A 24,423-nucleotide genomic window follows, 5' to 3' on the forward strand; every position below is an offset into this window, starting at 1 on the left:
TTCTTGTGTTCTTAGAATTACTGCCTGTTTTTGACTATTCCTTATCATCAGTGATAAGCGTCATATCCAAATTTGCAAGCTGACCTGTAGACCTCCGTCACCGAACCCCCAAAGTAGTTGTTTCCCTTCAACAGAAAGATTAGCTTTATGTCTTTAGGAGGAAATTCTACTTCAGCTTGCTTCCCAAGCAGCAGTGATGTTCATATTTACTCAAACAAAGACACAGGTATATATATATATATTTTCAGATGCTAATTTAAGCCAGTTGTGGTAAAGTGACTGAATTCTATGTTGAACGGATTTAGAGTACCCCCCTACCTGGATGAGTTTCTGTCGATAATTCCAAAGGCGTTCAGAATTCCTGTGCAAGTAAAACTCTTCTTTAACTACACACGCTATTTCACACCAGTTCACATTCATCTCTTGCTATAACCTTCAGAAAAGCACTATTTAAATGAGCAGCTACATTCAAAAACAGTTTTCTTCAGTTAATTTGTCACAGTTAATAACATTGCAAAACAAACTTCTCCGGTTTAACCCCAGTAGGCAGCTCAGCACCACACAGCTGCTCTCTCACTGCCCCAGGTGGATGGGGGACAGAATTGGAAACGTTAACATGAAAAAATCCATGGTTTGACATAAATACAATTGAATAGGTAAAGCAAAAGCTACGTGCGCAAGCAAAGCAAAACAAGGAATCATTCACCACTTCCCACGGGTGTTCAGCCACTTCCAGGACAGCTGGGATTCACCACGTGTAACGGCAACTTGGGAAGACAAACACCGTACCTCCAAACGTCCCTCCCACCTCCTTCTTCCCCCTAGCTTTTATTACTGAGCACAACACCACGCGGTATGGAACATGGCTTTGGTTAGCTGCAGTCAGCAGTCCTGGCTGCATCCCCTTCCCACTCACCCGCAGGGCAGCATGAGAAACAGAGACGACCCTGATGCTGTGTAACCACTGCACAGCAACTCTAAAACATCAGCGTGTTGTCAGTACTGTTTTCATCACAAATCCAAAACACAGCACAAGCAACTATGAAGAAAAGTAACTCTATCCCAGACAAAACCAGTACAATATCCACCCGTTATTCCACACCACTTACATTATGCTCAGGTCCCACCTTATCCAGTATGTGCTCATTGATCACTATCCTTCAACTTATACCCACAGATCATTCCCTTAGTCTATGAACCACCCCTGTGAAATGTCCGTAAAATGTCCACAGAGTTCATTTAGTCTATGGCTTAGGTTCTAGCTGTTAAGACGGTCCTTCAGGACAGTAGAGGTGGCATGTTGCCAAAACCACTACACACCAAAACCAAGAACTCTGGTTTTGGAATCTTTGGATTAAAATATAGGGTTTTCTTCGCTTGTTTTATCATTCAGCTTTAAATGAGGGTTCTGAGAGTTTTCTACAATAATCCAGGCAGGTATATGCCAACATAGCGCATTTTTTACTTTGATTGGCTATACTCAAAGGAAAAGGCCATCTTCATCTAATGACCTTTCACCTCATTAAACAACATGAAAAATAGAAAAAATATGTCTTCATGTAAATGAGCATTAAGGTTATGAAATAATTGACCTAAAACAACCAAACTAAACCAAATGTAGAGCAGACTTCCAAGAAGACAACCAGATGCTTCTGATGTAATGTATGCACACTCCCACGAGTCACAGGCTGGGACAGCTTTATCATAACATTCTCGTAATGCTAAAGAATCCAGTAGGCACAAAAAGAATCCAGTAGGCACAAGAACTTAAGTGACAGTGTACATATGGCAAGTGATATAAACATGATAGTACATGTATCATTTATAGTAAGTACAAATACTGTGAACTTTGGTTTCATTAATAACACAGGAGAGATTTGATAAGTATGTTGTACTTTAATCCAAAAGCTAAGGCACTGAAAGCCCCTCACGGGCAAGACGTGGGTCACCTCCTTCTCCCCTGCCTCACACGTATACATTCAGAATTCCAGCTTTTAAAGAGGGGGAGGTCACGTCACATGGCACCTTCCTATCCTCAAGCTGGCGAGCACAGAATAGCTTAAAATGCCAGCAGGACGATATGGCTCCGAGACCTATGTGGAACATTTTTAGAGGCTCAGACTAAATGTATCTTGTCTCCTTTCAGTTGAGACAGTTGCCCTAACTAGAATGATTTATACAAACCAAAACCAAAGAACTACGTTGCATAAACAGACTGTTTAAAGAAAAGTTCATGACAGAGGACTGTTTCACAAGTGTCCATAAATACACACAACGTGGAACTCGGGGTAAGACTGAGAACAGTGTCCAAGTTCAGAAAACCCAAAGGGAACATGCATGACATCTGCAAATCAGCCACACAGAAAAAGGTTAAATACCTCTTTGTCAGAATCTAAAACCTAAGCCATCAGTCCTGGAGAGCACACAGCACAGTACTGTGTCACAGCCAGCTTCTCATCCAGCATGTACTCAGCTCAACATTAACCAGCTTCATACCAGAAGCAAAGAAACCATGTCCTAAGTGCCAGAACAAAAACTTATTGAGGTAAGGCAAATCTGCGTGGAATCACTTTCTGAGAACTCAGTTCCACCAGGATTTTTTTTTAATAAACATCCAAAAAAAAGTCATTGTCCTTCGATAAATATCTTCTGTTTTCTCATGTCCCTGTCACGTTAGCTGATCAGCAATAATCTTCCACAATTCCTATAGGAGGGGAAAAATATTTATAGTTATTTTCTAAGACCAGCAGACTGTTATTTGATAATGTTAAACATGCACATTTTAAAAAAACTTTTAAGACACACTCTGTACTTTATAGTCAATCCAACTCTCTAGTCCCTTAGAATGACCACCAAATTGTCCTTGAGACAGAGCAACAGAATCGAGTTCTTTATTCCTGCAGCACGGATTTTTTTATTTTCTATTTTTATAACAAGTAGTGTAATTCAAGTAGTTTCTTAAAATTATTTCATTAGTCTACATAATGTTTTGCAGCATTTTGACCGAGAATCTTGCTCTTTTTCTTAGCCTGTGTTGACAAATGCTTCCAATAATGCCAATAAAGATACAACTGAAAAAATACTTGATTTACTGAGGAACCAAGGTCCCACAAATGCATGTTTTATACACACACACACTTCTCAATCCATTGTACAACAAAGATGAAAAACAGACCACTTCATTTTTGTAGAACAAATCAGTATAAGCTTTGCTGGTTATATAAAGATTAGTAATCAGACTATCATATACTCATCAGCACAACATCTCGAATTGTGGCAGTGTAGTTCACAATAAAAAAACCACTTGTCTGTTTTAAAAAATGCATCTATTTCAAAGACCAGTAGCAACCTTCCACAAAAAGCATGCAGGGAACGAGTTTAGACATTTAGATATAACCCGTATTATATTTTTACACTTGTAAAAGTTGTTATAAATCATACGTGCAAAACTTGGTACCTGAAGGTGTCAGCACTAACAAGAAAAATAAATCAATCTCACAAAACAACTGTGGTCCCCAGAATCTTACTATGCACACATACTGTAGTAGACATAGCAATAGCACATTGCCTACATGGTAATAGATCTGCAATCCACTGTAAGACTTGCAAGTTCTCCCAAAAGGTCAGTTAATTTGTATCACTATAGAAGCTAGCAAGCTACTAGCTAGCCTGCACAATATTCATAAGAGAATACAACTGGGGAAAAAAGAAATATAGCGAGAGAGAGAGAACCACGAATGCTTGGAATGTAATTAGACAACCAGAAATAATATATCTGATACATTTCTGAATACCAGAAGTTTACTACTAATCGACTTCTTCATAGGTATTAGAATATTATTACCTTAACCCTGAGCTGAGAAAGGAATTATGAAAACTATAAAATGAAAGCTCTTTTACAAGCAAATAAATGAAAAGAGATATTGGTCCATTTTCTAGTCAATCGCAACATTTATATTTTACAAAGTAATGGAAATTGCACTCATTTCCTCAGAGGTTAAGAAACAATCTAAGCCATTGTATTGCTCTGTAATAGAAAAGGGCACATTATGTCAATTTAGTATAGATTATGTAAGCACGGACAAGAATTATTTTAAAATAATAAACAGCTAAATGGAAATAAGAAGGTAATATTTATTCTCCTGTTCTTACTTCATATTAAGTAAACAGCTAAAATCTAATTTGAGATTATTAGCCCAACGCATTACATTTATTTTAATGAATGCCACTTACCAACTGCTCGATCCGTTCATAACTGAGAAACTGGCAGAAATCAGGCTTAATGGGCTCCACATGATATTTCATTTTTCCATCCTGGAGATTCTCCAAATCATTTAGAGTATTTCTAAAGTGGCTGTAGGCTTCGCATGTAATATCCATATGTCTTAAAGTGAAGTTCAGTCTGGCAACAAAATATTTAATTTAAAACCTTTCTCCTATACTGGTGGCTTAAAGAGCTATGTGACTTTCCTCAGCTAATGGCAAATGTGGGTCTTCTCAGTGTAATTAACTCTCACAGTCAAAGAAGTAACCCTGCTGCCCCCGAAAAGCAGATGAGACATGCTATCAATAAGCCAGGTCTTGGATGAACCTCTCCACTGATTTTAGCACATTTTGCCTCAACAAAATCACTAGCTTCACTTCTGGGAGAAACGCTTTGCAACAAATCATATGAATAGCTGCTGCTTACACATCTTTACATGTGGACTATGTATACATTACTTCATGAATGGACTACAACATGTGAGTACTCAAAAACATACAACAATTCCTTCAAAGGAAACACAAGAGAAATTGTTATGGAGGGATGCAGGCTGGGAGATGTATGTCCTCATTCTAAGCTCCTTCATTCTACTCGACACTTTAGTCTACAAACTCCTAAACACACGGCACACTTTGTAAAGTATTGCAGATCAGACTAGCCAGCTATTTACCTTTATTTGCACAGAGGTTATCTATCTGATGCAAGCAAAAGTAAGATCACAAAAGCCAAACTCTTCTGGAAGTAAAATTCTGAACTGATAAAAATTAAATAAGTATAAAACCAAATGCGTTTATTGGGCATACACTGCAGCCTTTGATCAACCAATTCAATGATAATCATAAAACAACCTTCAAGTAAATCAGGGTTTCTTCCAAATAAAGGTAAGCATGTAAAATTTTAGTGCTTCTTGGTAATACTTGCCTCTTTTCTATTGCTAGGAAAACTGTGCAAGATTTTTTCAAGTTGTGTGTGATTCTGTACAGCGTTCTGAACAAGGCATCTGTCAGGTCATCATCATAGAACACTACAGGAAAAAGAGCACAGAGTATGTACATTTAAGAGTAGTACTTACTTAAATCTCAGGCATGAAACAACAACAAACCTTAATTAGATTATTCTAATCAAATAAGTCATTATTTTAGCTTTTTATAAGTCATTATTTTAGCTAAATCCCGAAGTATTATATTTTTAATGGCAACAACTGACCCGGTATCAATATCCACTGCTGCTCTTTACGTCAGACCTTCTTAAAGATTTCTCTCGTGTCTGTGGGAATCCCTTCTGTCAGGCAACTTACAAACTTTAACAAACTCTCCCTCATCCTGGAAATATCTTACTGCAAAGCTAAAAAAGGCATGATATCACAATGTATAGGGCCTCCTTTATTTAATAATAAGAATAAAAAAGGCAGTAAATAATACCACTATCAGCGCATCTCTTTGGAAGGCAGTTTTCCAACATCTTTCAATATCATAACTAAAAATAATCCTCCTTTACTTAAATATTAAACGAAGTTTTTCTATACAGATAAGCTAGCTTGTCTTTTTTTCTTTCCATTAAGCAAGAATGGAAAATAAGCGAAAGATGTCCGAAGGGACACACTCTAAGGGTAAGTGCAATGCTTGAGACTTTTTTTCCACATTACAGAACACGTGATTTGGGCCATCAACCTTTATTTGTATAGAGGTTATCTGATGCAAGACAAAGGTAGGACGACAACACGACAACACTTAACTTTTTTTTTTAATCTGAAAGTCAATTTCATCACTTGTGTGTGATTAAGTTCTCTGAATAGTTTATTTAGTTACAAAAAAATTACCACATAAAATGAAAGAAAAGGTTAGTGGATGTTTTCAGTGTCTCTTCTATTGCTAATTCAGATTGTAAATACAATTCCTTAAAAAAAAAAAATAAAGACAAGAACACACGGCAGAGGTTTGACAAATTTGGTAGGGATCTGATCTGTTAGATTTCCAAAGCAAAATAGATACGGTTATGTTATTTACTCATAATGCTCAAGTGTTTGATGTAAAAAGTTTACTGTTTACATTTTCATACCATCAGCTGCCATTATCACAGTGCAGTGGTCATGCAAATCAGCAATCTCTTCTTCAGACCAGCTAAAAAGAGCTTCAGGATCTGTAACAACAAAGATGGTTTTGGTGTACAAGGTTAACTGGCTCAAGTGTTTGATAGACTTAAAAAAAACAAACAAACAAACAAACATTTTAACTCCTCTGCTCATCTGCTACTCAGTAAGCAGAGCATCCCACTACAGGGAAATCACAGCCTCCGTTTGTTCCCTGAAGTTCCCTGCAGTCCTTTGATTTCTGTGCCATATGTCCAGTCCTCTCAGGATCGACCGGCACGAGTAAGATTTCCTTGACGTAAGAATTTACAACCCATTACTACCCTGTAGGAAGATCACAGATTTAACTAGAAAACAAATGCATTTTCATGCAAAATTTGATTAAGATTCCTACTTAGTTATGCTTTCTAAAATTTAGACTTGGTTAAAATTTAGATGTTCTCTCTGATGGTCTAAAAATCACACAACCTTTTCAACTGGCAGTATTAAATGTTATTATTTCATGAAAATTTCTAAGGTCCTAGAGAGGCTTTTGAAAGTGTAAAGGATGGTTTTACTTCCATAAATAGTTGTTCTATTTTTCGAATCATTACATCGAACTACTACAGTTAAGTGATACCATAACCTAAAAAGCAAAGCAGGATTCACACACCCAAGTGCTATAATTTTGTGTTGACCTTAAATTTCTTTTACAAAAGGTCGATATTTGTAACTACTAGAAAGCTTTAATGATCTGCTTTACTACTGCTAATTGCACTTTAAAAATTACTCACGTTAGCTGCCTTTTATTTTACTAAAAGTAGCAAACCATATTCCCTTTCCAAATATGTAAAATATAACACATTCATTACTACATTTGGAAAAAAGATTTACACACCTTCAAGAGATCACCTGTCCTCCTCCCCACCTTTCGTTGTTCTGCATGCAAGCCACCGTAAGCAATACAATACCATCACATCAAAATCTGGATTATACAAATCCACGTCATTGTACTTGGATTTTGGTATCACCACATAATGACACACTGTATTCGCACTTCTGAATTTCATCTCACTAAACAAAGGACAACCACTATTCATCTATCCTCAACCTATCAGTAATCCTTTTCTTACTCATTCACATGGCAACGACACCCCCAAACACAATAGCGAACTTTCAGCTATTTTACCAGAGGCATGGGTGCTGGAAGACTGGCTGTCTACATAAATAGTGGAGCGAACTTTTCTTGATGGATTTAAGAGGAAAAAAATCGTCACAAAGGACCCATTACAACTACCTACCAGTGCAGAATTCATCTTTCAGCCAGTCAAGTTCCTTTACTTTAATTTCTCCTCCTGTGGGTGAAGAAAGACCACAACAGTCACAAATGGCCTTTCAGCCAGTGCTGCAACAAGTGATAAAGATGTATTATGAGGACACATGAAACAAGTAAGGTTGAACATCAAATCATTTACTTTACAAAACCAGTTACCCCTGACAAAAGAAATATAAGATGAACTTAAGGATCAGAAACACCCCACTTTCTCTTTTACACGTCTCACCTGCAAAATACTTCTCAGAGTTCCACCTCTGTCATTTACACTCTGTTTACATGACCCTTGGCACCTAGACATCTGTGATCCTCCAAGTACCTCGGTGAAACTAACACAATGACTGGAACCACAGCTGTCTTAACTGCCGACCAAAGAAAGATCAAGTATTTTGCTCTTTTCCAAAAGAAGCTGTCCCATTATGGACCACATATACATTTCTTCCATCTTTCTAAATGAGTGACTTTTAACCAAGACAAAATTTTAATTTTACTTGTAAACACACCACCTTGCCAATGACTTATGTTGTTTAATCCCAAAGGAATTCACAGTTAGGCAATCATACAAGTATCGACTGCACAGCACTTACCTCCTGGCTCCATCAAATGTTTGTTTAATGCAACATTTTGCTCACACATGGCCAGAAGATCGTCACCAACATCTGGAAAAAAGTGATGACAATATTCAAAATAAGATTATTTTACATGTGCTGTGTGTGTCCCTGACCTCTCGGACTAACTCTCTAAATTTCTGTCAAACTGATGAGATTATGGAAAATTCAGAGCAACTCTCACCCCTGATAACTGCTTCCCTAGCATCCTTCTTGCTTGTGTCTTTCAGTACTAAGCTCTGAGTAATCCCTGAATAACAACGTTAGGTTGCTGTACTTTAATCCAGGCAAACTATCATGAACTCACAGCAACATATTGTTTTTTAAAGCTTTTGCACCTAGAAATATTACTGCTTTTTCATCCTGTTCTGAAAGTTATTGCTACTTTTCAATAAACACAATTTTATACATATCGATAACAAATTATTAATTAAAAAAAGAATAGATGAGGATGAAAATCCCAGGATGAAAATACTGCTTTGTGGAGTTTCATGAAAATATTATATTAAAAACAAGTGCCTTACCTGTGCAATAAACTCTGTTGGCAACTGTTCCCATTATAATGCTTGTAATTCCAGTGCCACCTCCAAGCTCTAGTACTGTGCAACACCTGAACATGTCCCGTTTAAACAGAACGTAGTCAGCAAGAAGGAAAGCTGCACGCCAGACCTTCAGATAAGAGATGCAGTTTCACTGGGCACATTCTGAAGCACAATCCATGAACAGCAAGATAATACAAGGTACAATACCTACTTGTTTTCCAACATCTTCTAAGGGGGTTGCCATAGTATGCTCTGTGAAAATGGAGGAGGAGCAGAAATAATTGTTTTAAAACATTGTTCAAATCAAGCTCCACAGTAAGTAGCAAATTTGAAAAGTCAGTTCATGCTTCCCTTTTAAATCTAGAACCAAACACTGTTCATTTTACATAATGCTAGATAATTCTGAAGACCCCACTCTCATCAAGTAGAACCATTCCCCCATGGTATACTACTGCCCAAATCACTTCTGGAGAAAAACAGTTTGTTTTTAAAGTACTTACAATGTCACAGTATTACGTTTGGTTTATTATCTCCTTTCACTTAACTACTTTTGTTTAATTTATAAGAAAGAGCTACTTTTCTTTTGTTTTGCCCAAACAGATACTTATCCCATTTCTCCTTGAACATAACCTTACTATTTACCTATTTTAACAACATCAGTGCAAGTGCATTCTTGTTCTTCATTTTCAAAAGTATCTTCTTTCCCTTTCATCAGAATTACAGGATATACCCTATCCCTCGAAAGATCCTCCGCCTCCAAATCAGAAGTGCTTCGAGGTCTTCTGACCACTTCCAAGTCTCCATCATCATCCAGCAGAGCTTCTAGTCCTTCAGTATTCGATTCCCTTTCATTTTTTAGATTATTCCTGTCCTTGTCACACAGTTCATCTCCACTGCTGTACTGGTGTTCTCTTTCAGCTGTAGCTTCTCTTCCAGATTTCTCAGATGCCCAATTGTCTGTGTTCCAAAGGAGTTTGAAATACGACAGGAATACTGCAAGAACATGGGGCAGGAGGGGGAAGAATTTAAAGATCAGCACTAGGTAAGAACAGAATCTATAGGCCAATTTCCATATGCATGACATTTTGATATGCATTTCACATATTGTAAAAATATAGAAGATTGTAAATCATACAGGTATATTGAAATATAGTTCTATTTGCTAGAAGGAAATATTTCTGCTACTAAGTTCTGTCACAGTAGGAATAAATGAAGCACTTCCACAGTCTACTGGTTGACTCAACATCTACTCAGTCAAGTTCACGTTCACCTGATTTAATAACACCTCTCTTAGCAACTGGGAAAATGAATGGTTTCTTACATCCTTCAAAACAACTTCTGCTGAGACAAGCTTAAACCAAGTTGAAAGAAGAATTAATATCATAAATTACAATTTGTGTCTTTATGTTGATTTAATTCCTGTTTTAAAAGAAACTAACATGTTCTAGTAAAAAGTAAACAATTTCTTTTACTATTTTAAAAGTCTTTTGGAGTCACATAACTTCCTACCTTGAAATCAGCTTAAAGCAGAATGAGACAGCACAAATAGGCAATCTGTCTCGTATCAGCTTAGACTGGACATACTGACATGCTAACACTTTTGTTTTTTAAGCAAGAACATGACCAGTGAAAAAGGTCAATACCAGCAGGATTCTAAGAATTTCTTACAATTCTGTTTATTCTCACCAAAGGGAAACCAATTGCCACTATTGCTTTCAACAGCTCCACAGTGTATGAAGTTCTATTGTCACATTTGTTAACTTAAAGCTGTTACACTACAATCCAGTTCTGATCTGGAAAATTCCTTTATTTCAGAGTACATAGCACTGACTCTCATTTTGTCGTGTTAAAAGGATCTTGACATCAAGAAGAATCACAGCAAATGAATGCTAAGCCTTGTGACAACACATCACAGCATTAATTACCTGATTTTGACCTGATCAAGGTCATAATTAGTTTCTACTTCCTTGTAAAGCCTTTTGACCCTCTTTTCTCTTGTACTTTTTTTTACATTAGCATGCGCTAGAATAATTGCAAGTTTCTTTATTTTTAACGTCACAACTAGGTTTGAAAAAACAATTAGCACTTCTGTCACAGCAGGAGAGATACTTTTCTGCAGAACATTTTACTAACAGCTTCAAAGTCATTTTCCCTGACAACCTTACAGAAGCCCACAAACTGGCAGAGGCATTCATTTGTCAATTCATTTCCACTAAGGCCTCGACTCTTCGAATTATACGAGCCATTGCTAATGTAAGTCCATAGCTATACTGAGCTTTGTCATTGCTTTTTTCAAAAAACAAACAAACAAACAAACAAAGAAAACAAAGCTGTTAGGTTCCTCTGGAATAGATAGTAAATCATCACTTAAAGATTTTATAGAAATCATGAATAATTATCTTGTTATTTTAAGTGATAATATTTAAAACCAATGGCTTCTTGGCTTTAGTCTACATGCAAGAAACATCCTAACTTTTTAACATGATTCCCACGGTGCTGTCTTGAGATTACAGGTAAATAAAATTAAGCCTGCATGAAGATTAATGTGGTTACTTCTTCTCAGAAAGTAACTCGTGGTTTTTTTTTTTTAAGATGGGTTGTCTACAAATTCCACATTAATAGTTTTAATTTATGTATTTAATTTCACAAGGACAATCCAGTTAGCCCTCTTCCTAAATACTGAGCAGGAAGCAATTCTGCTTCTAACCGGAGCAAAATATGTAATGATTACTATCAACCATTCAAAGGAGGATTCAGCCATTACAAAGATATTCAAATATACTTAAAATACAGTTCCATCAGTCTAAATACACATTACCTGGTTGTCCAACTGCATTCAACCGTACCATGAGATGTCTTTTGTTTGGACAGTGTATGTGAACATCAGAAAGCACAGTGTCACTTTTGAATGTGAGGTTATCCATCTCCTCCTCTGTCACATCTCCCATGATACGCTGGTGAGAGGAACATTTACAGTAACCATACGGTTTCCTGTGAAGTGCTGTCACAAGGAGATCCAATACTTCTCTGTCAGTGGGCGTCAGGCAGCAGTTCTGCTCAGCAAGACAACCTCACGACGTAGGTGCTGCGAAGAACTCATGCACGCTGCAGTCATGCAATGACTCCCCCGTGCTCCAATAAGACACCAAGTTGTGAATCAGGATATTCAACCTAAAACCAAATACAGACAGCTTTTAGTTATATAGTGTTGTTCCAGCAATATTTTAGAAGATAAAAATACGGTTACACTGGACTACAAAGTTGCAATACTTCTGTGCTCTTTTGCAATGCTCCACTCTACCAACTATCACTAGCAGCTTGCTGGCAGATACCACATACTTTCAGGAGAAGAGCTGCTAATTAGCTAGCGTTAAAAACTAACAAACCCCCTGAAAAACCAAACGTTATTGCAAATGTGCAGTTTGACAAAGCCAAGTCTTCATAGAAATGACTTGAGTGCATAACTTTACAATCAGAGCAGGTAAGGTATCCTGCCTGTCATCTCTGGTGCTCTTTACTTTCCCCCAGAAAAGAAACAACCGAAGCCATCCTCGTTCCCTCATACCCACAGCTCTGCTGGAGCACGAACGGGTGAATTACCCGCCGCGAACACAAGAAGAGAGGCGGCGTTTATTTCCCCACACGCCCCAAACCGGGCGTTTTGCGGGGGGCTCGCGAAGCGCTGCCGAACCGAAGACGCGAACACAAAACCACGTCTTAAACCCAGAGGCGGCAGGCTCGGCTCTCACACACGACCCCCAGCCGCCGACCCTCCGCGCTACCGGCGGGCACAGCCCCGCGCCCCCCCGGTACCTGCCGCGGCCCCGGGCCCGCCGCCATGGCGGAGCCGCCGGCCCCTTCCGGCGCGCAGCTGACGCGAGGCCGCGCCCCGCGGGCCCCGAGGCCGCCGCGGCTCTGGGGAAATGCCGGGGCCGTTCGTGGCCGCTCCTAGGCCCTGCCCGGCCCCGGTCCGGCTCCTCGCAGCAAACGCCGAGGCGGCTTCCCGCTGCGGGCTGCGCTGGGGTGGAGGCGTTGGCCCCTCGAAAGCACGCAGAGGTTCTTTAATTACCTAGCGCTAAGCCCGAGGTGAAGTCCGGCAAGCTGGCAAAAGGGGATGCCAGCAGCTAAGTTTTGTCAGTCCATAAAGCATCTGCAGCACTCAGGCAGAATTGAACCCACGCTCCCCACTGCCATTAGTTACTTGGTTCAGAGCTACCCTGCCTCGCTTCATCCTGAGTTCCATGCAACACTTCAAAAAACGCCACCAACTAACAAAACTAAAGGGGCAAGCGGGCAGAGCTCTTCGTAGCCAGAGAATGTCAGAACTGCTGCTGCCGCAGTGGGGTTAGATGGAGCAACAGCAGGATCTGTGCACTGATTTGGGGATAGGGGGCCTCGCTTAATCACAGTTTTCACCAGGTGTAGTGAGCCAGGTAAAATAAACAAGCCCGAGTTAGGCGTTGAGCAGGAACACTACGCCAGAGCACTTTGGGAAACTAGGAACAGAGATGTAAGCAACTTGCAGCATCAGGCACCAGCTGACAGCAGCTTCTATTACCTGCATCTCGGGTCTCAGTGCCCGGGGCAGGCACAGCATGGCCCAGGGCAGGCTGCTCTCACCTGGCACCGCGGTGCCCGGCCGGGCTGCCTGGAGGCCTCGGGCAGCCTGTGGGTACCACGTGCTGTGGTGGCCGGGCTGACCGCAGCTCTGGTTCCTGGTCTCTGTGCAGCAGCAGGCATAGATATGCTCTAATTTAAACAAAATTAATGCTCTTAAAAAAAAACCTTGGAATGTAATGCAAAGTCTGTATTTTTAGATGTCTTTCTGTTTCTTGTTATTTGCATCTATTATAAAGGCTAAGAATTATTAAGAGAGTGTAGTAATCTTTCCCTGTATTTACAGTCTAAGTGGTAATGAAATGGAAAATATAGGGAGCCATTCATATCTCTCCTTGGAGTGTCTGTGGGTGAATATCTGACAAAATGCTTTGGAGATTTGTTTTCCTTTTGTCTGGCTCCTGTGAAAGAGCAGAATATTATTTGCTTCCTGTGGTGATACTCTGCCAGTTAAGTTATTACTGCAGTCTCTCTCTGCTGGCATATTTTCCACTGCTATAAAGCACTAACAACATACAGACAAAGCAGATATTTGTCACAAAATCTTACCAGTTTGTAGTAAGAGATACTTTACTGGTGTGCAGACTAAGTTTGTATTACTGGAGCAGTTAAAAAGTTAGGCAATTCACTCCATTACACAGGTGTTTTAAACACAAGGGCGTGTTTTATGACAAATGGAGCTGTTATCATTTATTTTCTAAGAAATGCAATTACCTTGTTTCACATAGATAATATCATTAGGCAAAGCAGGAATACCTCATGGCTGCAGAAGGTCTTAAAGGAGCCAGTGTGGTTGCAGACATCATAATGCAGTTGACAGCTAGCTGACGATCTAGCTGTGGAGATGCAGTTTCTGGACTACACACAAGAGGGCTTTAGCAACAAGGCAGTCCATGGATGAGTAGGAGCACAGCTGTGGGCTGGTAACAGCTGCAAGGATACGCTTAAGAAGAGGAAAGCTTCAGACCAAGAAATGCCAGTGAAGCTCTGAAGGGATGCCCCACAGCAGAAGGCAGATGGGTTCAGCACTCATCCTCCCTCTCCACCTCAGCACAAAGGTTATGAAGACACGCCTAGAAGTGAGATTTTGGCTGTGTGCACTTCTGGAAGCAAAGCAGATGTGTAGTAATAGCTTAGCTTAGTGACCTCAACAACTCCTTGAAGTTGGTAAATGTATTTAGTTTATAAAAACTTACCTTTTCTGAGAGGTGTGGGAGGGAAAGCAAAGTCTGGGCTGGCCACATCTGGTGACAGAAAAATTAAAGTCATGTTACCTCTTACATTTTCCCAGCTCTTGCTCGTAATTTCTACTCCCAGCAGGACAGCTACAGACGCTGAACTCACTACAGGCATCACTCAGAATGGCCCAAACCAAAATGACCTCATCTGCATCCACCCGAAACTTCTGGCTCATGCTTCCTCCCAGTGCTGTACTTTGCCCCTGACCAGGCTACCCCTGCCAGAAGCAAAATGAAAACTAGCTGCTTTTAATTTTAATTGCCATTCTCTGTTCTTAGTCATGAACTGCTGGTGTGGAACAGCAGCATGAGTGACAATGAAACGCTGGTGAAGACAGTGCATGAAGCTCCCAGGCCAAAGATGCACTGTCCCTTTCATAGGGATTATACTTGTTTTTCCTGTATCTTAAAATAAAAACCTTCTCTCTTTAGTAAAATTGTTTGCATCTTCCCTCACCATTGTCATGGCAATATCTAACAAGGAATCTCTTTGATTTTCAGTTGCTACAAGGCACATGAATTTGATTCTAGCTTCATTATTTGATCCTTGTAGGCAAGGATCCTCATGTTCAGTACAGCTTACAGTCTTGCTAATGTAGCTCTACTTGGTTTCTAACATAGTTACACATAACAAAAGCCCTATTTTTCCATTGCAAGTCTTGGAAATGTTTACTGCTACTTCTGCCCACAATGCATATTGTGATTAGAAGAGCACTGGGAACTGCCATAAGAATTTCACTCTTAAAATTCAAGCTGCCAAATTGGTTTGTTTTACAGTCATGAGGATCTCAAGAACCTGAACTGTATTTCAAATGCCTGAGATCTACTTTTTTTTGTAAAAGACTAAGATGCACTTCAATTTTATGTCTTCCTCGCAGCCACATGAACTAGGAGTTTGTTTACATAAGGCAACCCCAGAGCATCCCATTTTTGCCCAATCCTTTCATGGCCCAATGGATGCTGATAGGACGATGTCCTTGCAGGATGCCTTCTGAAACACCAGCACTGCTGCATGAGGTTCAGAGAAGAGAAAAACTAGAGACAGCCCTGAAAAATATGTATCATGGGACAAATTTAATTCCTTAGCAATGTGTAAGAGAACAGAGCTGATTCTAAGACAGGAATAACCAGACAAATTAATACTACACCAAATAAATCTATCTGATCTTGTACTGTTCAGTAGTTTATCCCTGATGGCTGATGATATCTTTCCAGTACTTACTGTACTGTCTCTTTGCTTGTCTTCTTTTCTTTCATTACACGCTTAGCAGACAGAAACACATTCAGTGCTTTCATTAGGTCAGTAAAAACGAAAAACAAAACCAAAACCAAACTGAAGGCTGTCAGGAAGAAGAAATACATCGGCCCCCATCCTTTCAATCCTACTATACCAGTGCTGTTGAAAGGAGATACGTGGAACTAGTTTTCACTACTTGTTTACATCAAACACAACCAACTTAAACGTGCACTGTAGAATGCAGAGCAAAGAGAGGATAAATTATTCAGCATGTAGAGGTACACACAAAAAAAGCACTCAGAAAGTAGCTGTATCTTATCTCTGCCTAAGCTTTTACTAGATCCCTAGCAAATATCTGCTTAGACAAACATGGCTTGAAAAATCATCAGTGCAGTGGAAAGAGGAAAGAGACAAGAAGTAACAAGTGGGTAAGAGAATAGTGTGATGCTCATCATGGGTGTGATCTTTATTGTCTCTGCCTTCTACCCACTATGCATCCAGCTGAGATGCAAACCTCCTCTGACCGAAGGCTTAGTGTTTGGTTTCCATAATCTTGTATGTATTAATCAATTTAATTCAGACGTCTCCAGGCCTAGCCCCGAAGCATGTAATGCTACGTGTCACAGCACATACCACCTGCTCTCTATCTGTCCCATTGTTCCCACTGCAGCGCAGCCAAGACTCTCAGTTTATGCTATGTGAATTTTTTCATAAGATAATGTCACCTTGACACCTAAGTTTTTCATTCTATCAAATTTATCAATTCTGAGCTTTCTCTTTCTTTATGAACATTTCATGTCCATCTCTCTCTAGCAGCCGTCAGCTTATCTGTTTGAACTAGTAGTATAAACTAGTGCAAAGGAATATTTCATTTGAAATAAAAATTACAGTGCAAATGAGTGGAAAATGCATTTGTATTTTTACTGGGGAAGCTGAAGGAATAATAAAGCCAAAGCAATAAATAAATGAAGCTGTCCATAAACTTAACAATATGCCTATGATAAAGCACTTGCACAAAACAAAACTATCCTAACACCAAAAATAAAATCAGAACAAAGAAGAATCAAATTAATTCAATCTAGTTTGGCCTGATGTGGAGCTCAAGGACAACTATGAACCTGCTAATGGCCTGTCTAATGGACTTGATTCTATGCCTAAAGACATCATTCTGTTATCATAAAAGGAAACAGAGGCATTTATGCTTTCAGAAAAAAAAAAGTCATCTTCCAGCTGCTTTTTTAATTTAAGTTAATAATATATAAAAAATATTTGAAAACAAATTCAACTGAACCACATCAATTTACAAAGCAAGATAGTACTTCTTCATTAGAAATGTAAAAGCAAGATTCTTACTTTGATATTCCTGGTTGAAAAGATTCTTGAAATATCATCACACAAAAAGGAAGGATTTTGCTGGCACCCCTGTCAGATGAAGAAGAATAGCTGAAGTGACACACTGTCATTTTGCAGTACTGCGACTATGGCTGGTAGAAAAGCCCGCAATAGGAGGAATAATAGAAAATTCCAAGTTCTACAGATTCAGGGAAAGTGAAACTTCAGCTAATATACTGTTTGTGAACACTTGTTATGGAGCTGAAGGAGAGCCAGCAGACAGAGGAGTGATCCTTCCCCTCAGCTCAGTGTTGGTGAGGCTGCACCTGGAGTGCTGCATCCAGTGCTGGGACCCCAGTATGAGAGAGACCTGGACACACTGGACAGAGTCCAGTGAAGGGCCACAAGGATGATGGAGGGACAGGAACCTCTCCTGTGAGGAGATGCTGATTGAGCTGGGCCTGTTCGGCCTGGAGAAGAGGAGGCTCAGGGGGATCTCTTGCAGGGTGCACAGAGGACGGAGCCAGGCTCTGCTCAGCAGTGCCCAGGGCCAGGCCCAGAGGCAGTGGGCACAAACCGTAGCACAGGAGGCTCCCTCTGAGCACCAGCAACACTTCTATCCTAGGCAGGTGATAGAGCCCTGGCACAGCTTGCCCACAGAGGTTGCAGAGTCTCCCCATTTGGAGATCTTCACGATTTGCTCCATTTTTTAGAATCTTGATACGTGTTTAGAGACCAAAGAAGCCACAAGTCAGGGTGATGAAATTCTTTCAAAGCTCCTTCTTTACCTACTTCTTCAGCAATCAAAACTCCTTCTGTTCGGGACAGATGGGCTCTTCCTGTTTAGCCTGCAGTGCCTTTGTGTTGTGCCCTCTGTTTCCCAGTCTTCCTGAACTTGCTTGTCCATGTCAGGCCTGTCCCTGTTCAGTGTTTCAGGTTATCAGCATCTGTTGTACCAGCTCAATACACTTAAAAGCTACCCAACTTCTTCTGCTTCACATGCTATATAAATCCTTGATTGATTAAGTAACAAAAACTTCCTTTTTTGCATTGTGTTTCCTACAATTTTCAGTACATCAAGCTGTGCTTCTCGGGGTTTTATGTAGTGCTTTGTGTGCGGTCACATCAGCACTCAACCCAGTGCTCCATAAACTCATCTCCAGAGCGCACAACTTGCAAGAGAAGAGAAACGAGGAAGGCTGTTTTTTATTATCAATACTCCTATCTTATTTGTCTGGCATCTTTCATGTGTAACTGAGTGATTTGAGGCTCAAGACAACTTTTTTTTTTTTTGTATGTTTAAATACAATATTTAAGCTGGGATGCACCATGGGGAAACAGTGGGAAACAGTGCTGTTATCTCTGGGGACTGAAACGTGGGTGAGTTGGAGGCCTTACTACAAACTGAGAGAAGTGACATATAAGAACAGCATTGAGGTTTGGGTCATTTACAGTGCTGGAGATCAAAAATGAAAGAAGAAAACGTTGGTAAATCTTATATTCAATACAACAACAAGGAGATCATTTTCAGATACCATTAGGCAGAAGCAGAGTGCCTAAACCAGGAGCTTTTCTTTCACATACTTGAGCTAACACTTTGTACGTTCAGAGCAATGGATTAACTGTCCTGTGTGCTTACAGTTACCAGCTGTCTATTCAAAGAAAGGTATTTCTTTTTTTTTGGCTTTAAGGACCTTAAAAAGGATGAGATGTGACTAATCTCTTTATTGAGTGTTTTGTACTGCCTGAAAACAGAAAAGTATTTGGAAAATCTTAACTACAAAGCTTATCTAAACCAGCTTCTTGAGATTCTTTAGTTCAGTCTTTTTCATGGCATCACCAAGCGTAAGCACGGATAACCAAAGCCTTCCCACGTTCCATATTCTCACACAGTGAAAACAGGAAGGCTTGAGACTCAAGTTCACCCCAGTCCTAAGGAAGATGCCTAAGCATGACGTGACTAAATTCAGAAGCACACAGGTTTTTAGTTTGTGAAACCACTGTGATATAAACTAACACGGCATAATGACAAAGAAGAAGGTTTTGAGCTGAATTCTGAGGCAGCATTTGATCAGTGACTGCAGAAGGCCTACAGTAATCCTTTTTGTTGTTATTGCGGCTCCAGTAGGAAGGTTTGGTATAACTGTGTAATAATTTCAGTTCCTGTCAGTATGATATTCTATTTTGCCTAAAGATCAGTATTTTTCCATAGAACTGCAACTTCTTTTAGTGGTGTGACCTTGAATAGAGGATCGAAGGGGCTATATAACTCTGGCAGATACATACAAGACAAACTTAAATTCTAGTTTGATAGATATTTCAGTTGACAAATTTCACAAAGAATTCCCAAGAGCTCCTATACATATGTATCGCTAGCACTTGCTGATAGTTACAAAGCTCAAAGAAAACCCTCCTGTAGTGGGGTCTATTTCTAATGGCACAAGCAGCTCCTGCATGAAGCATTTCACTTTATAGCACGTTCTGTCTCTGTACATGGTTAAGCATTAGAGCCTTAACTTTATAAAGAAAAACACATACCTTGATTTATGCCATTCAAAATTACTGCTTTTAATACTCTGCAGTCATCTCCTTTTCTGTATCAGAAAGCCAGATAATTGTATTTCTCCATTCTCCACAGCATGTTCTAGCAGTCTTTATCTAAAAGCAGAAACGTTATTAAAACGAGCCTTCCAAGGTATCCTCAGTAGCACACTTCTTCAAGGACCTAGCAGGCCTATTGTCTTACGGCATCGTGCAAATAAAAGCATATATCCTGTCAGGATCACAGTGCTACTCCCTGCAGTGGGAGTCCTTGAACAGCGTAACTTGACTTCTACCTTTACAGTGTACTTCCAACAAATAATTCCATAGTCACGCTTCTGGAAGACTTTAGTCTCATTTAGGTTTTGATCATGGAATTACAATTGAGGTACACACATTTGAAATTATATGCTTTTTTTGGAATGTTTTATTGACCCAGGGCCTATGGGATACCTGAATCCAGTAACTAGAAAGATGACGTTCTCGCCCTCTCCCCCCCCCCAAAAAAAAAGTTTAGAAACCTATATTCTTGCTTGGTAAGAGATCACTGTAGAGATACTATTATTCTACCTACATTTAGACATGGATGATGCTGTCTCTGCACAGACAGAAGATTCTTCCCTGGCAAACAGTAAGAAAAATGATAGGTGCTGCTACAGAATTTTTTGTTGCTGCAATTTTCAGAATAAAATTGCTAGAATCTGTTGCAGGTGAGATCACGGAATGCAATCTGTGCAGCGCTACAGTATTTTCAAGCAGATGAGGATGCCACGGTCAGCTGGCTCAGAACGAGTTACCTACCCTTCCTACTGTAACCTCAACAACTAGTTCTTCAACAGAACAATTTGCAGCAAGACTTGAAAAAAAATTAATTGGTTGCAATGATCTGTGCTGGGTACTTCAACCACGTCCCTCATATAATTACCCTTTTAATTCAATACCACGTATCTACACTATGGGTTTCTTCGGCAGACCAGGTAATACTGAGTAGGGGTGAAGACGCTGCGATGTACACCCTGTATTCTCTTGTCAAAGACATAATTGACTGGCCAGCCCTCCTTTAAATTCACTGCAGGCTGAGGCTGTTCAAAAACTGAACATGTACAACTGCATGAAAAGATTAAATCAGAGAAGTAATGGTCAAACCTCAGATCAATCAGACAAAAGCTAGTAATTTCAAAGGACACTAACTCTAAAAATTGTAATACCATACATTGCCTTTTAGCTTTTCTCTTTTTAATGACAGAGGAAGTAATTGTGGTAACCTTTTAATAGCTTAAAACAAGAATAAATTTTAGAATCCAATTAGCTTTACTGGAATGCTGAATAATAAACTCCTTTTATATTAAATTCCTCAGCCAAGAAAAAAAAGACAGCAGACAAAATAGGACATTTCCTGGTGATGGCAGCAGTTACGAAGGCAACCCAACCATGAGAAAATAGTGACTTAAAACAGCTGCTGAACACTGATGAGAGAAATGTCTGCCAGGCTGGGAACCAGGCCTGGGAACTCAGCCTTCGGCTTGGGAGGTGGGCCTGGGAAGCTGGGACATCCTGAGAACTGGAGACGTCCTGCAGATACCATCGATAAGGGCAAAGCAAGAAACTGAGCAACAGCTTATTGCCTGAGAAAGGACGGATCAGTTTGGGAAAATACAATTTTTGCTTAAGAAAATGAAAGAAAATAAGAAATATCATCATCTACTGGCTGTCTCAGGAGGAAGATGGAAAGTAACAAGATCTGTTAGTCATCAGAAGTGGTGGTGTGCTGCACCCTCTCATGTCTCAATGAAATAAAAAGGGCCTGATTTCCACCCCAAGTGGAGCCTGTCCTTTGCTCTCTCCGAGGAACTGACCGTGCCGCACATCCTGTATTACTCTAGACAGTCCGAAGCTTTGCTGAACGTCAGAGGGCTGACTCCTCTCTCTCACACTGACTCCCACCTCTTTGATGCTCTACGCAATGTGACGTGGTTCAGCTTCGAAGTGAGACTGTGAACGCTACTGTGGTCCCGTTTCTGGGCCCACTTCTGGGGGCGGTCGGTCTCCTCTGAGACTGTTTTTTAAATCAGACCCTTTGAGGTCAGTATGACCTTGCCCCCCGCTTCTGGGGCCAGTCTGCTGCATTTGGTTCTGGTGAATATGTATATGAATATGTATATATATGTACGTAGCGTGTCATAAGCACAGTACTGAGAAGCATAACCTACTGCAAGGGTAGTCTTGATAACTATAACCTACCACAAGCATATTCACTGCTACAGTATTGGTAAGTTCGTAATCTTTAAGTCTATTCACTGCCATAGTATTACTGATGTTTGTTGAACCTCTAATATCAATCCAGATTTGCTGCTATACGTTACTGATTTTTACAACCTCTAATTGCCTTTCTGCTCCCTCTAGCGTGAGCCCACAGCTGTGATCTCCGTATACCTGCAGGCCACGGAACCCTGTAGCTCATTACTCTGGGGCAAAGATTCTGAATGATGCTGGATAAGTTGGTATTACTTGTTTTGGTGGAATTACTTAGATTCATTGGTGCACATTTATGGCATCTAGCTTTTACTTTTTTGCAGTCATACGGGTAAACATCGTGAGAAACCCTCCCTCCCTCAGATTTTCGTATAACTTACTGTAAGTATATCGAACATCTCTTTCACAAGTACAGAGTAGAGGAAATAAAATAAACGTTAGGGAAAACTGAGGAATTTATCTTCTAAGAGCCTTTTTAAAAAAATAAAGTTTTTGATAAATATCCTAAAAAGTGATTATTGAACTTACATGGATAGTTTATATGGTATGAAAAGATAAACACTGGACCTATGAGAGGAATAGCTCTTTTAAATCCAGATAGAATTTAAGTCCAGACAAAAGGTGGAATTTTGCCAACAGCAAGCATGTTTATAATGGAATTAATAACATGCTGTTTCCTACTCAAAACACTCATACTCAGTAAACCATTTAGAAGTTCCAGAATAACTGGCCACAGGGTGCCAAATCAATGTCTCTGCCTTTCTTTCATTCACTCGTTTCCAGCATTAACACAATGAGTTAGCACAGCACTTCCTCAGCAGCTTTACCCCAAATAACTTCTTGGACTTAGCTGTTAATCTATGAAAATAACTGGGCTGGGGCCTCTGCTGCACCCGTACAATATAGATTCAGAGCATCTGGGAAGGAACTGCAATCTAGATGCATTCTGCCTAATAATAATAAGGGCCCCGGGAATCCATGCTGAGGGTTTCAGAGCAGAACACACCCTGAATCCTTCAGCAGCATGTCATCTTGCAAGCAGAAAGGATAAGGTAGAAGTTACTTACAGAAGCTCTGGTATATTCAGGCCGGAGGACTGCTAATTTTGGTACATTGCACTCTATGGGCTATTAATTGACTGCAAATTTGGCAGCATTTTCTGAATGATCTCTGGTATTCTGCATAGCAGGTTGATGTCAGCAGATCTAATCAACAGCTAGTCTGTGTACACAAAATTTAGCACTCCTTTTCCACAAAGATAAGTACACTCTGGGCTCTTACCCTATATTGAAAATCCTAGCATAACTTCAGGAATTTGTGTTATTTTTTGAGACCTCAGTAAATTGGAAACAGCATCTCTGGTGAAGCCAATCTGTACTACTGTCTTTTTCCTTTCATTATGAACCTTTCCTGGCAAATACATGAAGATATTTTGATGAACTGTATTTTTTTAGTTTTCTGACTTTCTTCATTTTTCCTCAGCACAAGAATGACTGCCTAATCAGATTATGATGATGTGGAAATTAAATCTCCTCACAGAGTTGACTTATTCTGGACATAAGCTTTTCTATTATCACAGTCTGGGCACAAAAGTATCAGGAGTTAGCAGGCTTTAGCTTTTGTTTACTGTAAAGTGAATCTAGACAGACTCGACAAGGGCTTCCACATAACTTGATGACTAAAACAACTGATTTGTTTCTAAAAATAAGCATATAGCTAGAACTTTGTGGCACCAAAATTAGGAAAAGAACTGCCCAGGACACAGACGATCACTTTATAAAATACTCGATTTGCAGCTTGGACCTAAGTGGATTGCATGTTCCTGCCATTTTACTCTGTAACACCCTTTGCCTTCCCTTGATTTTAACTGGAGGGTGGCAATGGCTGATCATTACAAGGGCGTGATGGTTTAAATACATGAATGGCTCTGATTTAGGTTTACGAGAAGTGCGCTGATAAAACACCTGCTCAATACATGATGCTTGTGGGGCCAAGTAAATCTTTCAAGTAAACTGCAAATATAGTTGGAAGAAACAGACGAGCATAAGGTCCCAACTAAGGCTTACATCCCGAAGCTCGTTTGTTCCTTCTTACTGGCAATTAGCCCAACAAAACTTATCTTACCCTCCTCCATAAACCTTGTACGGCTTCTGTCACCCACCCTTCTCAATCACCAGGTAACGTACAGCTTCTGTCCACCACCCTTCCCAACGTTACCTGGTGGTAACGGCTGCTCGGTTTGCAGATCTGGGCGGGCACCCTCCCGTACCACAAACACACCTCGGGGAGGTCGGAGACACCCGTTCCGCCAGGCACAACCCGTCCGTTCGCGGGGCCGATGGCCGCTGCCCCGCGCCACCACGTGCGCGGCGGCTCCGCGCGGGAACTGC

General features: G+C 40.1%; 1 protein-coding gene across 7 annotated transcripts; it reads right to left on the minus strand.

Annotated features, from left to right (window-relative positions):
* METTL22 (methyltransferase 22, Kin17 lysine) lies at positions 1-24,400 on the minus strand. 7 transcript variants are annotated; one of them, XM_013197317.3, is made up of 14 exons: positions 24,251-24,400; positions 19,778-19,897; positions 17,261-17,329; positions 14,629-14,676; positions 11,634-11,986; positions 9,458-9,808; positions 9,027-9,067; positions 8,798-8,942; positions 8,253-8,324; positions 7,634-7,687; positions 6,323-6,403; positions 5,186-5,288; positions 4,234-4,402; positions 1-2,704 (listed from the first exon to the last, which is right to left on the minus strand). In XM_013197317.3, the coding sequence occupies exons 5-14, from the start codon at positions 11,761-11,763 to the stop codon at positions 2,669-2,671; spliced, it is 1,182 nt and encodes a 393-aa protein (XP_013052771.3). In that variant the 5' UTR covers positions 11,764-11,986; positions 14,629-14,676; positions 17,261-17,329; positions 19,778-19,897; positions 24,251-24,400; the 3' UTR covers positions 1-2,668. The 7 variants fall into 7 exon arrangements, with proteins under 7 accessions (XP_013052771.3, XP_066833506.1, XP_066833507.1 ...); XM_066977405.1 differs by lacking the exon at positions 24,251-24,400 and adding an exon at positions 14,189-14,535 and having other exon boundaries at positions 19,778-19,883; XM_066977406.1 differs by lacking the exons at positions 17,261-17,329; positions 24,251-24,400 and adding an exon at positions 14,189-14,535.
* Positions 24,401-24,423: the final 23 nt, after the last annotated feature.

Source organism: Anser cygnoides, chromosome 15 (genome assembly GCF_040182565.1).
Source record: "Anser cygnoides isolate HZ-2024a breed goose chromosome 15, Taihu_goose_T2T_genome, whole genome shotgun sequence".
Lineage (NCBI taxonomy): Eukaryota > Metazoa > Chordata > Aves > Anseriformes > Anatidae > Anser > Anser cygnoides.

Bases quoted from the DNA above. Each gene is read 5' to 3' on its own strand.
- METTL22 (XM_013197317.3), bottom strand. From the start codon at position 11,763: ATGGGAGATGTGACAGAGGAGGAGATGGATAACCTCACATTCAAAAGT. The intron at 5,289-6,322 runs GTATGAAAATGT...TTTTTCCTGTAG, and splicing joins TGTGATAATGGCAGCTGATG to TGTTCTATGATGATGACCTG. The intron at 4,403-5,185 runs GCAAGTATTACC...TTTTGTTGCCAG, and splicing joins TTCCTAGCAATAGAAAAGAG to ACTGAACTTCACTTTAAGAC.